The following is a 15,704-nucleotide window of genomic DNA, read 5'->3' as shown; positions in this document are numbered from 1 at the left end:
GGGTCCGACCCCGAGCAGTGACGGACGCCCTAACCCGGGTCCGACCCCGAGCAGTGACGGACCCCCTAACCCGGGTCCGACCCCGAGCAGTGACGGACGCCCTAACCCGGGTCCGACCCCGAGCAGTGACGGACCCCCTAACCCGGGTCCGACCCCGAGCAGTGACGGACCCCCTAACCCGGGTCCGACCCCGAGCAGTGACGGACCCCCTAACCCGGGTCCGACCCCGAGCAGTGACGGACGCCCTAACCCGGGTCCGACCCCGAGCAGTGACGGACCCCCTAACCCGGGTCCGACCCCGAGCAGTGCTGGACCCCCTAACCCGGGTCCGACCCTGAGCTGTGATGGACCCCCTAACGCAGGTCCGACCTTGAGCAGTCCAGGGGCGCCTGGGAGGCTTAGCCTGATGGTTAAGTTTCTGACTCTTCTTTCGGCTGCAGTCATCATGATCTCACGCCCACCAGGTGTGGAGTCCACTTGGGGTTCTCTCTCCCTCTGCCCCTCCCTGCTCCCACAGTCTCCCGCTCTCTTAAAAAAATAACTAAAAAAGGAGGAAGTTGTCTTCATTTCGGCAGCCCCTAGATCGTCATGCACTGAAATTAAGTTCTCAGTCAAGGATCTGAGCGTGGCGCCAGGCTGCCTCCGGGAGAGACGGGGGCTGGATTCTGCACGTCGCTTTTGATTTTTATCATAAAGCAAGGACAGATGCCTCCGGGCATGGCAGAGGAGTACAGAGAGAGGGCACGTGTCCTGAAGCCATGAAGTGTGCTTGTGTAGGCACGCGGGGCGTCCGTCACGGGATAAGGGAGGAGCAGGGCGTTCGTGCTGGTCACCGTCAGGTGCAGGAAGGGGACCCAAGGGTTATAGGTGTTCAGGGCTCCTCACCTCTGCCCCTGGGGATCATGGGGTCCGGTTGCTTCGAGGCCATTGTGCTCAACAGCCCGGGACCGGGAACCCTGCTGACGTTTTCAGCGGCTCCACACTCGTCCCTTGGGGCTTACAGTACACTTTCTGAGAACTCCACATACATGTACTGAAAAAAAAATACGGTTTCATTTGAGAATGGGTATCACTAACCACATTTTCCCACTTGCATATTTAGTGTATTTAAAAAATATTTTTGTAAGTTTTATCAACTTATTTTATCTATTGAATGATTAATTGCACTCAGTCTTTACGTTTATGAATTTACGGTTCATTCCATGTTTTGTGATTTGTTTATATGTTACTCTAAATGCATGGGCTGTTAGTTGCCTTGGTATTTGTATCATATGAATTGTGAACCATTTTTAGTGCAAATACTGTTTTTATGTGACATAAATACTGATAATGCTAGTATTGTTCTTTTTTTCCTGGTATTGCCATCACTCGTCTTTGTTAAACTTTCTCCGCATATCTTCCAGGTGCTGAGGGCCTTTTGGAAAACCAATGTACGGCACCTGGGGGGCTCAGTGCTTCTCCCTCTCCCACTCCCCCTGCTTGTGTTCCCTGCTCTCGCCGTGTCTCTGTCAAATAAATAAATAAAATCTTTAAGAAATTCTATAATACGAAAGATAGTGTGTTGCATATAAAACTTACTTTCTATCACTAGGGAGTAAACTTGTTGCTACATTGTCACATTTTAACTTTCCACTTACTGGAATGCTTAATGTCCCATTTATAAATATTGTGAAGTAGTTTAAAGTACCTAAAACACGAAGCATTCAGTAACATTCTTAATGGTAGAGTTCATTTTTCTCTAGATTTTAGAAGAAAGTCTAGAAGTTTTCTACAGTCACTTAAGAACTAGAAATCCACTTAAAATAGGAATTTTCATCTTCAAAGAGCAAGTTTGGGTGAAGAGGGAACATTATGCACTGGAGATTAAGCCCAGTTTGAAGAGATGTGATGGGCAGATACTCAATTAGATAATTTACTGGACTGTAGGGTAAGCTTTGTTTTTAGTTTGAAGGTGTTTTGGAAGTTTTTATTTTATTTTATTTTATTTTAAGATTTTATTTATTTATTTGACAGACAGAGGTCACAAGTAGGCAGAGAGGCAGGCAGAGAGAGGGGGAAGCAGGCTCCCTGCCAAGCAGAGAGCCCGATGCGGGGCTCGATCCCAGGACCCTGGGATCATGACCTGAGCGGAAGGCAGAGGCTTTAACCCACTGAGCCACCCAGGCGCCCCTGGAGGTTTTTCTAAGTGTCATTCCAAAAGCGGAATATTGAATGATAATTGGAAGTAATGAACAGGATGAAAAAACCTCTTTAAAGATTACTGTGGTGATTTGATAATAGCATGTAGTAATTGGTAAATTAATAGTATTTGGGTGATAACCATCGGATTTTGGCTTTAGATAGCTGGCAAATCTCTCAACACTGGTGCATTTGATAAAACAACTGAATCTTGACCATTTGAACTTAGTTCTCTGAATAGGCTTTCTTCTTATGAAGGGGAATTCATCAGGCAGCTTGGAACTGTGGCAAAAAGCAGAGGACAACCTGGTAGGCAAACAATGCTGAGTGAAATGCGTACTGTAGCAGCCACAGGCAGGAAATGACTACAGTTGAAAAGACTGGCATTTTCTAAGGTAGGTAAAATGGTCTTTTAATGATACTACCAGGAGCACTGATATGGCCTGTAAATAAGAAACTAATAACAGGTTCTGTCCACAGCTCAAAAAAAAATATTATTAGGAGCCAAAATATTAAAAAAGAAAAGCAACATAGATGTTAGACAGATGGCGTCCTTACAGGTGTGTTGGGCGGAATGACGGCCCCCAGAGAGGTCCACATCCTAATCCCAGAACCTGTGAATGTGGTAGGTTTTAGGGCACAGGGAACTCGGAGTCTCAGAGGGACGTTGCGATGGGGAGATCGTCTAGTGGACCCGGTGAGCTCACAGGATCCTCACCAGTAGAAGAGGAGGGCGGAGACCAAGGACCTGAGGAACGGCCGTGTGGGGCGCGGGGCTGTCCTTGAGCAGGGAGGGAGAGGCCCTGAGCTCGGGAAAGTGGGGGCCACTGGAAGCTGGGATTGTGAGGACTGGATTCCCCTGGGACCCCTGTACCTGGCTGAGCCCTGGTCTTAGTCCTGGGGGCCCTGAGTCCCGGCACTCATGATAGCTTGTCGCCGTGCCAACAGAGCCCTGCGTGCTGTGTTCTGGAACTGGTTCCCTATTTGCACTCCCAAAGCCAGGCCGGAGGCCCCTTGGCCTTTCCTAAGGATGTGTAGAGATTCTGTGTCTTTTGGGCACCAGCTCTTTCTGGGTTGCATGTTGTGAATAAATGTGTTCTCCTGGTTTTCTGTTTCTATAGAGACGTCATGATTGTAACAGAGTCAAATGCTCGATCGTCTAGCTGTTGTGTTTGCGTCTGGTTTCACAAATCTCCACCTCATTCAGGAACAGAAAATACAGGACAGCTCCAGGTCGGTGGCCGCGGGCAGTGTGAAAAAGCAAACTTCTAAAACTTCCAGTAGGAAGAAGACAGATTGTGATTTTTTTTTTTAAGATTTTATTTATTTATTTGACAGAGAGAAATCACAAGTAGATGGAGAGGCAGACAGAGAGAGAGAGGGGGAAGCAGGCTCCCTGCTGAGCAGAGAGCCCGATGCGGGACTCGATCCCAGGACCCTGAGATCATGACCTGAGCCGAAGGCAGCGGCTTAACCCACTGAGCCACCCAGGCACCCCAGGTTGTGATTTTTTTCTGTTCCTGGCCCTGCTCCTGGCCTGGCCCCGCCCAGAATGAGGCTTGGACCCCTTCGGGCTCGCCCTCAGCCTCCCCCAACTGCTGGGGAACCCCTACCCCAGTCTAGGATCACGGAATTTGGGAAACGGGCCTACTCCAAGGGGAGAGAAAGGTCTTTATCCAGGCCCCTGGCACTGGTTCCCGTGATGACCCCACCTTCAGGCAGGACACCACCCCTCCCTCTCTGGACTCCCTCCAAGACACTGAGAGGAGCCAGGGCACCTCTCCTGGGGAGTCTGCAACCTGCAGGACCCGAGCCAGACAAGAGCGTTGCTTGTTGCTTGGGGGCGAGCTGCTTCTGTGCACAGGGAAATTCACTCCATGGGGCATCTGACCTCCGCCCTCCCCACTCTCCCTGCCCCTCCCCTGCAATCCCAGCACTTGCGGGCTCAGGTGGGTGGGCCTGGGGCCTGGGAAGCTGGGTGGAGTTCTGAGGCCTTCTGGCTGGTGGTGGTCCCCGCCTCAGTCTCTCCTCTTCCTACCCCCTGCAGGCACCGGCTAATGCGGGATCAAGGGCTTGGGGGCACCCCTCAGCTTAGGGGCCAGCTCCCTCCCCGAACTTGCAGACCCACTGGCCAGGCTGGGCCTCATCAGCACCTTCTCCTTGGCTCCACTCCTTAAGGGGAAACCGAGGCAGGGGCTACGAGCTGTTGTCCACAGGCCTCCTGGGTCTATCAGGATCCAGAGTTCTCATCTGGGGCCACTGACTTCCAGGGGGCCGGTGTCCCCGCCTGCCACTGACGATAACCTCACTGGTCCTTGCAAGGATTCCGGAAGACCCCAAGGGGGACGCCCTGACCCTGCAGGAGCAGTTTGAAGGTCACTCCAACTACATCCCAGATGCAGGGGGCTCAGCTCACGGCCCAGCGGCTGGGGAGGGGGCGTGGAAGCCCTCCGGAGCGGCGAGAGCCAGGAAGGCTGCAGGGTACCACAAGCTCGGCTTTCGGGAGAACCGACCTGGTTTTTAAGAGCAAACATGCAACGGCACAAAAGCACACCCAATTCCAGCAGCTCACGGAGGGAGGGGCTCCTTCTTCTCCGACACCCCTGCAGGGGTGAGTGGAGCGCTTCTCGGGAACGTGCGCTCTTCCACGCCCACCCTGCGACTCACACGCCTGGCCCTTCCGTCACGCAGGGCCCTGGTCCCCAAACCAGGAGGAAACACAGTGCCGTCGGCTTTACGTGAACAGTATTCGTGGAAGGGAAAACCTGCACATTGTAACTTCAAAACGGAGGCAATTTTATGATTCCCCAGATTGATAAAAGCTTTAAGTCACTCCACAAATGAACAGAGAAAATACTGCCTTTTTGCTCATTTGAAAGCAAGATCTCCGTGCTGGCCGCTAAGTCCCTCTGGACAAGGGGCGCAGGCGTGCGGCCGCACGGCGGGCACAGCGAGACGGTCAGAGGGACACTCCGACTCCACCCGCAGGCACAGCTGGGCGACCACGTCCTCCAAGTCCCAGGGAGCTGACTGTCTTTCACCTTGTTCAGCAGGGAGCTCGTGGCCACGCATCCCCTGCAGCGTGGGGCCAGCTCTGCCCCGTCCCCGCAGCGGACTCCCTGCCCCTCCCACGGCTCCCCCAGCCGCGCCCCTGGCCTTCGCGCCAGAGTGGAAGACACTCCGTTTGCCTTTTAATGGTAAACTTGAAATAAAAGTGACAGAACACTGAGTGACCTTTTTATTATGTTCATATGCTCAGGGTGAGGGGACCCCTAGGCCCTAAAATAACAACAAAAATATATTAGTTAGATATTATAACTCTGGTACCTGAAATAAAGACAAATAGAAAACTATGTTAAAACATTAAAAAGTTGCAAATTCTCATTAACAGTATTTACATGTGTATTCTGGTGCCAAATTTATAGACACATTTCTTTTAAATTAGCTTGATAAAATATCCTGAAATATGAAAATAATAGAAATAAATAGTTAAATATGCACAACATATTCAGGAGTGAAAAGTCAATTATTAATTCCTGTCCCAAATTTACAGATTTATTTATAAATGGCCAAGGGATCTTACAGTTCCTTCCAAATTTTCTGTTTTTTACTTGTGGTTCCTTACTAGTCCGTAGCTCTGCAAGGCTTTCAGCAGCCACGAGTCCCTGCCCGGGTTCATTTCAATCCCACCGCTCGAGTCTTCTGTAACTGGCAGCGCTAACTGGTCTTAAATGCACCTGATTTTGCTTGCCAATCACTAAAATTAAATATCTTTACAAATGCTTTTTCAAGTTACAATATATAGAAATAAGACACCTGTATTTGGAAGTGTTGGTCGGAGAGGAAGGAATGGTTCCTTCACTAGCTCGCGTGACGGAAGCGGCTGGTCCGCGCGTGGAGGACGACGGGCCGCAGGTCCAGCCGCTGTCCCCGGGGCCAGAAAGGCCCGAGTGCCATCTGCCGGCATCCAGGCTCTGCGCTGCCCACTGGAGGTCTGCGTCCTCTCTCCCCGGGCGCTTTCGTGGCTAGGTTGGGTCACTGGTTTTGGTAATTCTCTCGGTCTCACTCTTGCTGCGTACGAGAAGGTATTAGCCTTCCCGGGACGGAGAGTGAGTCGTGCAAATTCACGGTCTCGGACGGACTCAGGGAGTGCACTGCCCCGACAGCTGTTAAGGGTTTTCTAAGACACACTTTGTGGTTTCACGTGGCCGGAAACTCAATATTTATTTACACACTAATCACCCAGCCCACTCTTCATCTGTCACCCCGGGTCTCAGTTGGAAAGGCCGCCGGGCGCTCAGGAGGAGGGGGGAGCACGTCCCGGCTGCACGGTGGGACAGGAAGGGCCAGCCGCCTCGGGCCCCCAGGAGATTCGGCTGCGGGGAGACACAGGGCCCTCCCTGCAGACCCACACCGGCCCGTCAGCCTGGCCACCTGCACGGGAAGCACGTGGAACCGCTCCCCTGCCCAACGGCAGGTGGGGAGCTGGGAGGCGGCTGGACTTCGAGGTCTGGTGTCTTCGTTTGAAATGACGTCTGGTGCGTACGTATCATGGGACGAGCCGAGCAAATGAACGTGGAGCCCCAATTCCAACGCAGACGAGCGAGGGGCAGGCCCGAGGCAGACACGCTGGGTCCGCGGGGCCGACTGGTGACATGCGTGAAGAAGCAGATGCCCCACGCCGGAGTCAAGAGCGGTGCCATGTCTGCCTCTGGGGTTCAAGAGCAGGGCGCTCCGGCCGACACTGTGGGCAGGCGAGCACAGGACCCGTGACAGTCACCTTGTAGTTCTGCTGAGGGCGGCACGCAGGTAACGGATGTGAGCACCCCCGGCGCGGCCCTGCCTTGGAGCCTCACAGTGCCCACCTCAGCTCCTCCAGGGGACTGCCGTGGGGGTGACTGCTGCGGGTGGGGGGACTGCCGCGGGGGGACGGCTGCTGGGGGGCTACCGCGGGGGGGGCGCTGCCGCGGGAGGGTGGTGACAGCTGTGGACCGCGCACTCCTCATGGGCCTCTGGCTGGGCGAGGGGCACAGGGGGCCCATGCCCAGTGACCTGTGACAGCGGGGAGCACGGGCTCTGCAGACACGGTGAGGAGGCGCACCGGGCAGGGGCAGGCAGAGTGCGCCCCGCTGGGGTAAGGCACCCGGGGACACTCATGGTCACCGCTGCTGGGGGGCCACGGCCCGGCGGGAATTTGGCCACGTGTGAGAGAGATGAACAGGCCCGCGGTTTCTGGGGAAGTCTTTATGGGAATCACTGCAAGCACTTGGGAAGAGGGCCTGCCCGCGCGGGCATCTCGTCGGCACCCCCCGAACAGACGGGCGCTCTCCTGTGCGTGCTGGGCTGGGGGGGCAGACGCCTGGCGGCTCGAAGCCGCGGCGGGTCCAGACCTGACCCTGGGACGTAGGTTCTCCGTCGGCCCCACGGCCGGTGCAACAAGTCAGGACCAGCACGGCCGAGAGCCGAGGGTCAGCGGGGGTGGGGGACGGTCACCATATCCAAGGGTGGATTTTAGGAGAAATGGTTCAGTCAGGAAACTTGCTCCGCTCCTTGTGGGGACAAAGGAGGCAGGACGCGTGTCGTGTCACCGCCAAGTCACCGCTTCGTGTAGGTCCTCCCGGAGCTTTTGCCCAGTCCCTTCGGGGTAGGGATCTTGCTTCCGACCTTTGATCCCGCGGTCCCTGCCTTGGCCACGGCTGGGCCTTTACCTGCTGGACACACACACACACACAACACAGGCCCTGCGTTACGAGGGAGACAAGACGTGAACAGAGTGCGAGGCCACGGGGACGCCACAGTGGCGCCTCGGTCCGCAGGTGGCCGCACCGGCCGCGGAGGACGGGCTCGTGAGCCGGCAGAAGAGGACGGAGAAGGGCTCAGGGGAGGAGGAGCCCGACGCCAGGGAGGGACGGAGGACAGCGGGGCCGCTCGCCGGCTCGGGCTTCGGGAACTCAGCGCCGGAAATGAAAAGGAGTGGCTGTGTGACAAGAGCTTCATTTCCAGGCTGACGACCCTCAGGCCGGCCCCTCCAAGTGCCGAGTTCCTCCTTTATGGAGGAGGCTGCTGCCAGGCGGCGTCCGTCACCGGCACCCGGCACGGACACAGCCCAGGACCCACGTCTCGTCACACTCGTGTCAGTGACTCTCTTGCTTTCACACCAAGGTTCCCTAACGTAAACCTGTGCCTCCAGCCGTGCTTCGGCCAGGACTAGTTTTCTAATGAAACATGTATTTTCCTGAAAGGCACTCTAAATCTGACATAAAAGAGAGAATATTACGATTCATGGAACGGGGCATTATCTGTGCATCCGCTATTTCATTTGGCGTTTCTAAATACTCTGGTCGGTGACGGACAAAGATGCCGAGAACCGGGCTCTGTAGCCCGAGGACACTCAGGGCCTGGCATCTGCCGCCTCGAGGACGCCCTTGGGGAGCCTCCGGGAAGGGCAGGACCCACGGCAAGAATTGGTGCGGAAAAGGCAGTTCTGGTCACACAAGTAGCCTCCTCGGCAAGAGCCGGAGCCAGAACACAAGGACTGAGTGCCATGGGGAGAGGGACGCTGCCACGCGGGTGCTGACGTGCAGGAGGGCGCGGGCCTTACCCGGCGGCGGAGCGGGCACCCTGTGCAGCACGTGGGTCTTACGCAGGTTCATCGTGCAGCCGGCCGGGCCCATGAGGTGAGCTTTCCACGCCTGAAACAAAGCAGGAGGCACACGGTGTCAACCAGGCAACCGAGGGACAAGGGAGGCGAGTTCTGGCCAGAGCCGAAACCAGGGGCAGCCACGACCCCGGACCGACCCGGCAGCTGGAGCGCTGTCACAGGAGTGCGCGCCCTTGTGCAGGCCCACGGGGCACAGGGCTGTGAGGGCCTCCAGGAGCAGACCGCAGCCCCGGTTGACACCAGCAAGAAAGCGGGGACTTCGGTCCCTGCGTGACAAAGAGGACTTCTGCCGGCCACCGGGTGAGTCTGGACCGTCCCCTCCCCGCCCGGCCCCACACGGGAACGCAGCCTGGTGAGACCCTGAGCCACAGAGACGTTCTGCTGTGCCCACAACTCCTGACCCCAGAAACCGTGAGCCAGGAACAGGGTGCGGCCACACGCCAGCCGGCACGGAGGACCGGACGCTGAGGAGGCAGAGGGGAAGGAGAGACCTGCCGACTGCCTCACAGCTGGGAGCCAGGAGCCAGGCTGCCGCTCCCCGGGGACTGGAGGGCATGGCAGGAAGAGGGGCCAGGGGCCGCGACACTCAGAGCCGGCACAGCACATAGCAGCCAGAGGAGGGGCGGGTGTCCCAGGGCAGCGTCAGTGCCGTGGGAGGCAGCGGAGCACAGACGCAAGGGCGTGAGATTCTAAAATAAACGGCGAGAGGGAACATGTGCCTGTGCGGACCACTCAGGCACCCTTTAACCAGGCCAAGCCGTCAGAAAGAAGCCGGCCCTGTAAGGTGGGAGGGGCAGGGACAGCAGCCGCTCTCGGTTCCCCCATATGTCCTGCTCTACAGAGCCTGGAACGAGCCAAGTACTTCAAGTCGTCACAGGACTGTTTTCAGAACCCGCTAGCTACGGAAGAACGCACCACCAGCTACGAAAACCGCAGGAGAAACTAAGTTTTAAAACTCGAAGGTGCATCTGACCCGGCCAACCTCCAATTCACAGCAAACGGAGGGGACGAGAGCCCATCGAACGACAGCAGGGGGGGCCACCGGCAGACCCGGCCACGCGAAACCCTGCGGGCCAGCAGCGTCTCCCACTGCGGGGAAAGAGCTGGACGAGGAAGGGCCCGTGTGCGGCGTTGGCCATTGCGCCGAGGCTGGAGGCGTGAGCCCCGCGGGAGCGCGTCCGCACCTGCTGCTGCCGCGTGCAGAGAAGGGACGCGCTGCTGGCTGTGTCCCCGGGCGCGCGAGAAGGCGGCACACGGTGGGTGCAGACGGAATGTGCGCCCGTCATTCAAGCGGGGGGTGGGACGCGAAGCCTGCCCGCGGGCGCCTGTGCTCTGCTGTGTGCTTCCTTACGTCTCTGGCATTTTCTGAGACGGAGGGACACCAGGTACAGGGCTGACTGCGGGGTGCGCGAGATTTCTGCCGAGCGCAGCTGGGTCTGAGCTGTCTCGTGGTGCCCCATCCCAGAGGGCTGGCATAGGGAGAGCCCAGCAGCAGGACACCGTGGTGGACGGCCGGTGGCAGAGGTTAAGGGTGTCGGAGCCGAAGTGGCCGAGCAGAGGCAGGCCTCCGAAGCCGCACTACCTGGTGGCGGATGGCCCTGCCCCGGTGCACCAGGCGGGAGTCCGCGTGGCGGGTAAGGGGGCACAGGAGGACAGCCCGCATTCACTGTGACCTGCAGTTTCCAGGCTGCACCGGGCTTGGGCTCAGTCACGACAAAGGACTGGTGTGCTGTGGTCTGGCCGGGACGCCATCTGGGACCCCAGCACCCAGAGTGTGGAGACTGGACAGAGGCCAAAGCCCCTCGCACTCACCACCCCAGAGCCGAGGGCCCCCGCCCCCGTGGGTCTCCCGCCCCCGTGGGTCTACAGTGCTGAGGGAGGAAATCACCTGAGCGGACAGGTAAGCACAGTAGCCGTTCCAGCAGCGTGGGAACAGACCGGGAGCTCCCTGAACGCTCCCTGGGCCCTAATCACGGCCCGGCCTCAACAAGCTCGCCACTGCAACCCATGTGTGGCTGGCCACCCCCGCGCCGGGCCCTTACCTCCTCTCCCGGGGAGAAGTTCTCATGGCACAGCGGACACCGGTTTGCCAGCTTCTCTGGTTTGGCAGCTGCAATGGCGTCAATGAGACAAGATTTAGTCCCTCCCGTGAGAGCCGTGCAAGCAGCAGGAGACACCTGACCAGACACCCCATCCCCGGCAGGGCCCCTGGGCAGGGCACCGCGGACACGGACGGCACCACGGAGGCGGAGGGCACCACGGACGGAGGGCGCCGCCCGAGCCTGCACTCACGGTTACACTCCTTCGTTTTTATGTGTCTGGGCAGCTCTTCCTTCAGCACGGCCTCGCTGCAGCGGTAACACTTTCCAAACCCATCTTTCCTGTCGCACTCCGTCAGCAAGTGCTCCGTCAGGCTGGAGATCTCCACCACCTGCGTCCGGAAACGCAGAAGGAAGCGCGTGTCTGGGAACACGGGAGCGGGCCGCCCCCGCCGGCCTGTGCCCCCCCAGCTCACACACGCCACCCCAGCAGCCCGCACGGCGGCCGCCATCGTTCCCGGGGCCCTGCTCCGCCCCTGCGTCCCCTCGTCAGGTTCCTGCGCCGGCACTAGAGGCCACGGCGAAGGGTGCGCTGGAGGAGCGGCGGTTAGCTCCAGAGGGCGCGGGGGTAAGCGCAGGACAGCTCAGCCGTGTGGCCTCTGCGTTCAAAGTCCCCACTCCCTGACGTGAGTGAGGACGTGCGGATGCGCGCAGGACCCCAGGAGGAGCGGCAGGAGGCGGAGGTGGATTTCCTTCTCCTCGGCTCTCCTCTGTCATTGAAAGAAAGGCCGCTGCATCAGGAGAGATCCAAATTTGGGGGATAAGAGAATATTTCTTTCTCTTTTTAAGGTTTTATTTATTTGTCAGAGAGAGAGTCAGAGACCGTGAAGGCACAAGCAGTGGAGTGCCAGGTGGAGGGGACGCAGGCTTCCCGCCGAGCAGGGAGCCCGATGCGGAGCTCGATCCTGGGACCCTGGGAGCAGGATCCGAGCCGAAGGCACAGGCTTAACCCACTGAGCCACCCAGGCACCCCCAAGGTAGACAAGGTTAAACTCAAAGGACACATCAGGACGACGAGCAGGCCGGACCCCAAGCGGGAGAGGCCGGCTGTGGGCTCTGAATCTGGCAAGGACTGTGGTGCGGACACATCACCAGTGACCACAGATCAGGAGAGCAAGGCCGGCGAGCTATCTAACTGAAAACACGAGCCAGAGGGCGTCCGGGTGGCTCAGCGGGTGAAGCATCTGTCTCGGCCCGGGGTCCCGGGACAGAGCCCAGCGTCGGGCTCAGCAGCGAGTCGGCTTCTCCCTCCGCCCCCTCCCCTCGTTCTTGCTCTCCCGCTCCCCCGTGTAAACATAAATGAATAAAATGTGTAAAAAACCTCAGCACCGGGAGACTAGAAGGTATTTTCTAGAACAGGACAGCTGAACAGTCAGCAGACAGACAGCCACGTGCCGCACCTCACCAGCGGCAGGAAGCATGGAGGTGGCCCTGGCCGGGGCGTGGACGTGCGGCCCCTCCGAGCACTGCCTGCATCAGCCCTGCAGCCCCGCGGGTGCGCCTGGCCTCTCCACCCCCAGGGTGCACCCCAAACAGAGCTTTCACAGGCGCCTCGGCAGACGGACACTGGAGCGCCCAGTCGAACACTATTCATGGAAGCCTCAAACGGGACACGGCCCGATTTCCAAAAACAGCAGGGCGGAGGGATGGGCCCTGGACTGTCAAACAGAGCCTGCGACAAAGCAGGAAGACCAGCAGGACACAAGATGGTTACGGTTTGTACGGTTCTGTTTGTATCAACTCAAGAAGCGAGCAACACCGACTTGTGGGGTCAGGAATCGGGACGGTGGTGACTCTGCGGGGAGAGGTGGTGGCTTTGAGGGCCAGGGAGCTGGCTTCCGAGACGCGGAGCTCGGGCCGCGCGGCACTGACCTGCTTGCAGTAGCCGCACCTCGTCAGCATGAGACAGTGCTTCCAGTAGTGCAGGTCCAGCCCCTCCTCCGTGAAGGCCTCACTCCTCTCCCCGCAGAAGATGCACAGACTGGAAGAGAACACAAGCCGCAGACGCAGGCTCGGGAGTCGTCCAGGAACGCGCACGCCCGCCCTGGCCGCGGGTCCGCGGGGGCACAGCCTGCTCGCACGGCAGGAGGAGCGGGTGTTGGGGACAAATAAGCTCAAGGTCCCCTCAGCTTCTGCCCTGCCAGCATGACCTAGGAGGACAAGGACATCTGACTCAAAGGGGAAAGTATCTGCGGTCACAGTGCTCGTGTCTGACAAACGGGCTGCTGACGTCTCTGGGGGCAAAGGGGGCCCGTGGGTCGGGAGGGCCGGCGCTCTTCCCTAGGGATGACGGATGGCGGGGAAGAGCCCGTCAGCTGACAGAAGCCGGCCGCGCTCGGGGAAACACTTCCCTGCGCATGGGCCGCGCTAGAGACACGCTACTCACTTCTCCAAGTAGTGGTTGTCTGGGCCTTCCGCAGCCGGCGGTGGGGCCGCTTTCCCTCCTGGTGTGTCTGAAACGAGACAAGACGGCATTTGAAGTAACTTCCTGTCAATGTCTCCAAACGGGTAGTAGCCGCTCTGATGGGAAACACGTTCAGGAGCTACGAGTCGAGGGGCGTCTGGGTGCCCCCATCGGTGAGGGTCCGACTCTCGGTGTTGGCGTGGGTCATGGTCTCGGGGTTGTGGGATCGAGCCCCGTGTCGGGCTCTGTGCTCGGCCTCTCTCCCTCCGCCCCCCCCCCCCCCCCCGCCCCCGGCTCCTGGGTGCGAGCTGTCTCTCAAACCAATGAATCTTAAAACCCCAAAAGCACACTGGGCGACAAGGGTTGTGTTCATCTTCCATCCCCGGCACCTGCTCGGGGACAGAGGCGGCCGCTGCCGGGAGCCCCGTGCCCGGTACCTACCCTGACTGTCCGCCTCCACCGGGGGGGCTCCTTTCCCCTGAGAACAGAAACAGAGAGGTCAGGGACAAACGGCTGCACGCGAGAGTCTGTCCAGGAGAGGAAGTGCTTCTGTTTTCCAGCTTTCCACCAACAAGTAACAGCTCTGCGCGCCGTCAACGCCCAAACGTGTGCTTTCTCCTCACAAGCCCCGCCACGGGCTCCTGCCCTGCTGCTGCTTCCCAGCGGCTCACCGTCCTCAGTGCCCTGGGCTCTGGGCAGCACATGACTATCACCCTTGTCCCCGGATGCCTGGGGCGCCCCACGAGCCCCATCTCCCTAGCTGCCTCCCCGTTCCTGGCTCTCACGCTAGGTATGCTCTTCCCGGTTCTCAGGCTCACAGCCCTCCGTGGGGGTGACCAAGGGTTCGAGTCCTCTCTCCTTGAAGGTCCCAGGACCCAGCCTCTCCTGCCCAGGCTGAGCAGCTGCCCCAGCCTGCCTGGCTGCAGATCGGGCTCCGGAGCCCCCGGCGCACACTGTGGGAGACCACGGACGCCTCCCATTCTCCCCATTCAGGCCAGGCCTCCTCTCACCAGCTTGGGGGCCCTGCTTCCGGGAGCCCTGCCATGCAAGGGCCGGTGGGCCCGTGAAAGCCTCGCCAGGCTAATTTACTCCTGCTTGAGACTCCCAGCCGGCTTCCTGAGTCACCTGTCCCCTCCTCTCGTGTCTGCAGTGGTCTCTGGACACCAGCCACCGGGCTCCAACCGCCCCTCCAAGGACCCTGGCACCCAAGCTCCGCCCTCTCCTCCTCTGGCCCGGTCTCGCCCCACCCCAGTCCCCTGAGGGCGAGGTGTCAGCCAGCAGCCCCTCCTGGAGCCCTTCGTCGGCCCTGGCCGCTCTCACACACTCCCTTGTGTGTCCTCGTCACTATCGGACGCCACTGAAAGAGGTGAGGGTCCCCGACAACAGAGATTTGTCTGTTCTGTGCTCTGGCACACACAGTCCCCAGCGCGCTTGGGGACTCAGCGGGTAACGTGGCATACTAGCGTCCCCATGCTGAGACAGACACCGGGCCGCGAGGCAGCCACCGGTGTGATGGGCCTTGCTCCTCCCGCCAGGCCCCTCCCTGGGTCAGACAGTGTCTGGGGTGCTAAGCGCGCCGGGGAACTCCAATGCGTGGAGTGGGCAGAGGGGTCCCTCACGAACAGCTGAGTGTCACTACGGGTGGCCAGCTGCGCAGGGCTCAGGCCTTCCCCCCGCAGCTCCTGGGCTGCCCACAGTCCTCCCCCGGCCAGAGCTCTGGGAGCCACGTTAGCATGTCTCCTCCTCAGCTCTCTGCACACGGCTATCGTCCCTACAAAGACTGACCATGTCGGGAGCGCCTCACAGCACCCTGGGGACCAACCGGCCTGGTCTGGGGCAGAGGTTGAAGGCCTTCTTGGACTCTTGGTTTCAGAGAAGAGGGACAGTGGGCGGCCCTACACTAGCATGTGAGGGACGGGCTACAAACATGGCTACAGTCTGCCGCATCTGCAGAGAATCAAGCTTCGCATCATAGTAACGGACTTAGGTCACGGCCAGGCCCGGAGAAGAAGACACAGCGCAGAATACGACCCTAGAGCTGGTGAGGGACAGCAGACTACGTGAGGCCGGCACCTGGCTCACACGATTTCGGTGCCGACACAGCAGGCAAACTCAGGGGCACTGGATTTTAGGCAGCAAAACCTCTTAAGAGAGATGGGTTTGTGCGTTTTGCAGGGAGACAAAGTAAACAATGCTGAAAGCCTAACTTTAGTTTCAAGTTTTACCTTCTTGGTGCTTCGAAGAGCTTAGGAAACCTATCAGGAACTTTTAGATCCTTTTTTCTGAAACTCTGGAGCAATCAGATGGTCTAAAAATTCTCTGTCATTCACGGAAGTGTTGGAGCTGGATGGTGGGCCTGGTG

The 15,704-nt window shown here is 58.8% G+C and overlaps 1 protein-coding gene and 1 long non-coding RNA gene across 5 annotated transcripts in view; one reads left to right on the top strand and one right to left on the bottom strand.

The window, feature by feature from the left end:
• Nucleotides 1-2,106: 2,106 nt before the first annotated feature.
• Nucleotides 2,107-5,307, top strand: LOC116567621. Its single transcript, XR_004276278.1, has 3 exons — nt 2,107-2,738; nt 3,300-3,411; nt 4,226-5,307. It is a non-coding gene; the product is annotated as an uncharacterized LOC116567621 (long non-coding RNA).
• A 96-nt stretch (nt 5,308-5,403) lies between these two features.
• Nucleotides 5,404-15,704, bottom strand: part of CEP104 (centrosomal protein 104) — a 35,068-nt gene continuing 24,767 nt past the window's right edge. For 2 of the 4 annotated variants that reach the window (XM_032302776.1, XM_032302775.1), the window contains 7 exons: nt 13,784-13,820; nt 13,325-13,391; nt 12,811-12,919; nt 11,132-11,270; nt 10,882-10,949; nt 8,780-8,870; nt 5,404-7,889 (listed from right to left, as the gene is read on the bottom strand). In XM_032302776.1, the coding sequence (XP_032158667.1) occupies nt 7,774-7,889; nt 8,780-8,870; nt 10,882-10,949; nt 11,132-11,270; nt 12,811-12,919; nt 13,325-13,391; nt 13,784-13,820 (627 nt within the window). In that variant the 3' untranslated portion in view covers nt 5,404-7,773. The other 2 variants (XM_032302777.1, XM_032302778.1) reach the window with 2 other exon arrangements.

This window comes from Mustela erminea, chromosome 10, assembly GCF_009829155.1.
Source record: "Mustela erminea isolate mMusErm1 chromosome 10, mMusErm1.Pri, whole genome shotgun sequence".
Lineage (NCBI taxonomy): Eukaryota > Metazoa > Chordata > Mammalia > Carnivora > Mustelidae > Mustela > Mustela erminea.
This window is presented reverse-complemented; position numbering and strand designations above follow the sequence as displayed.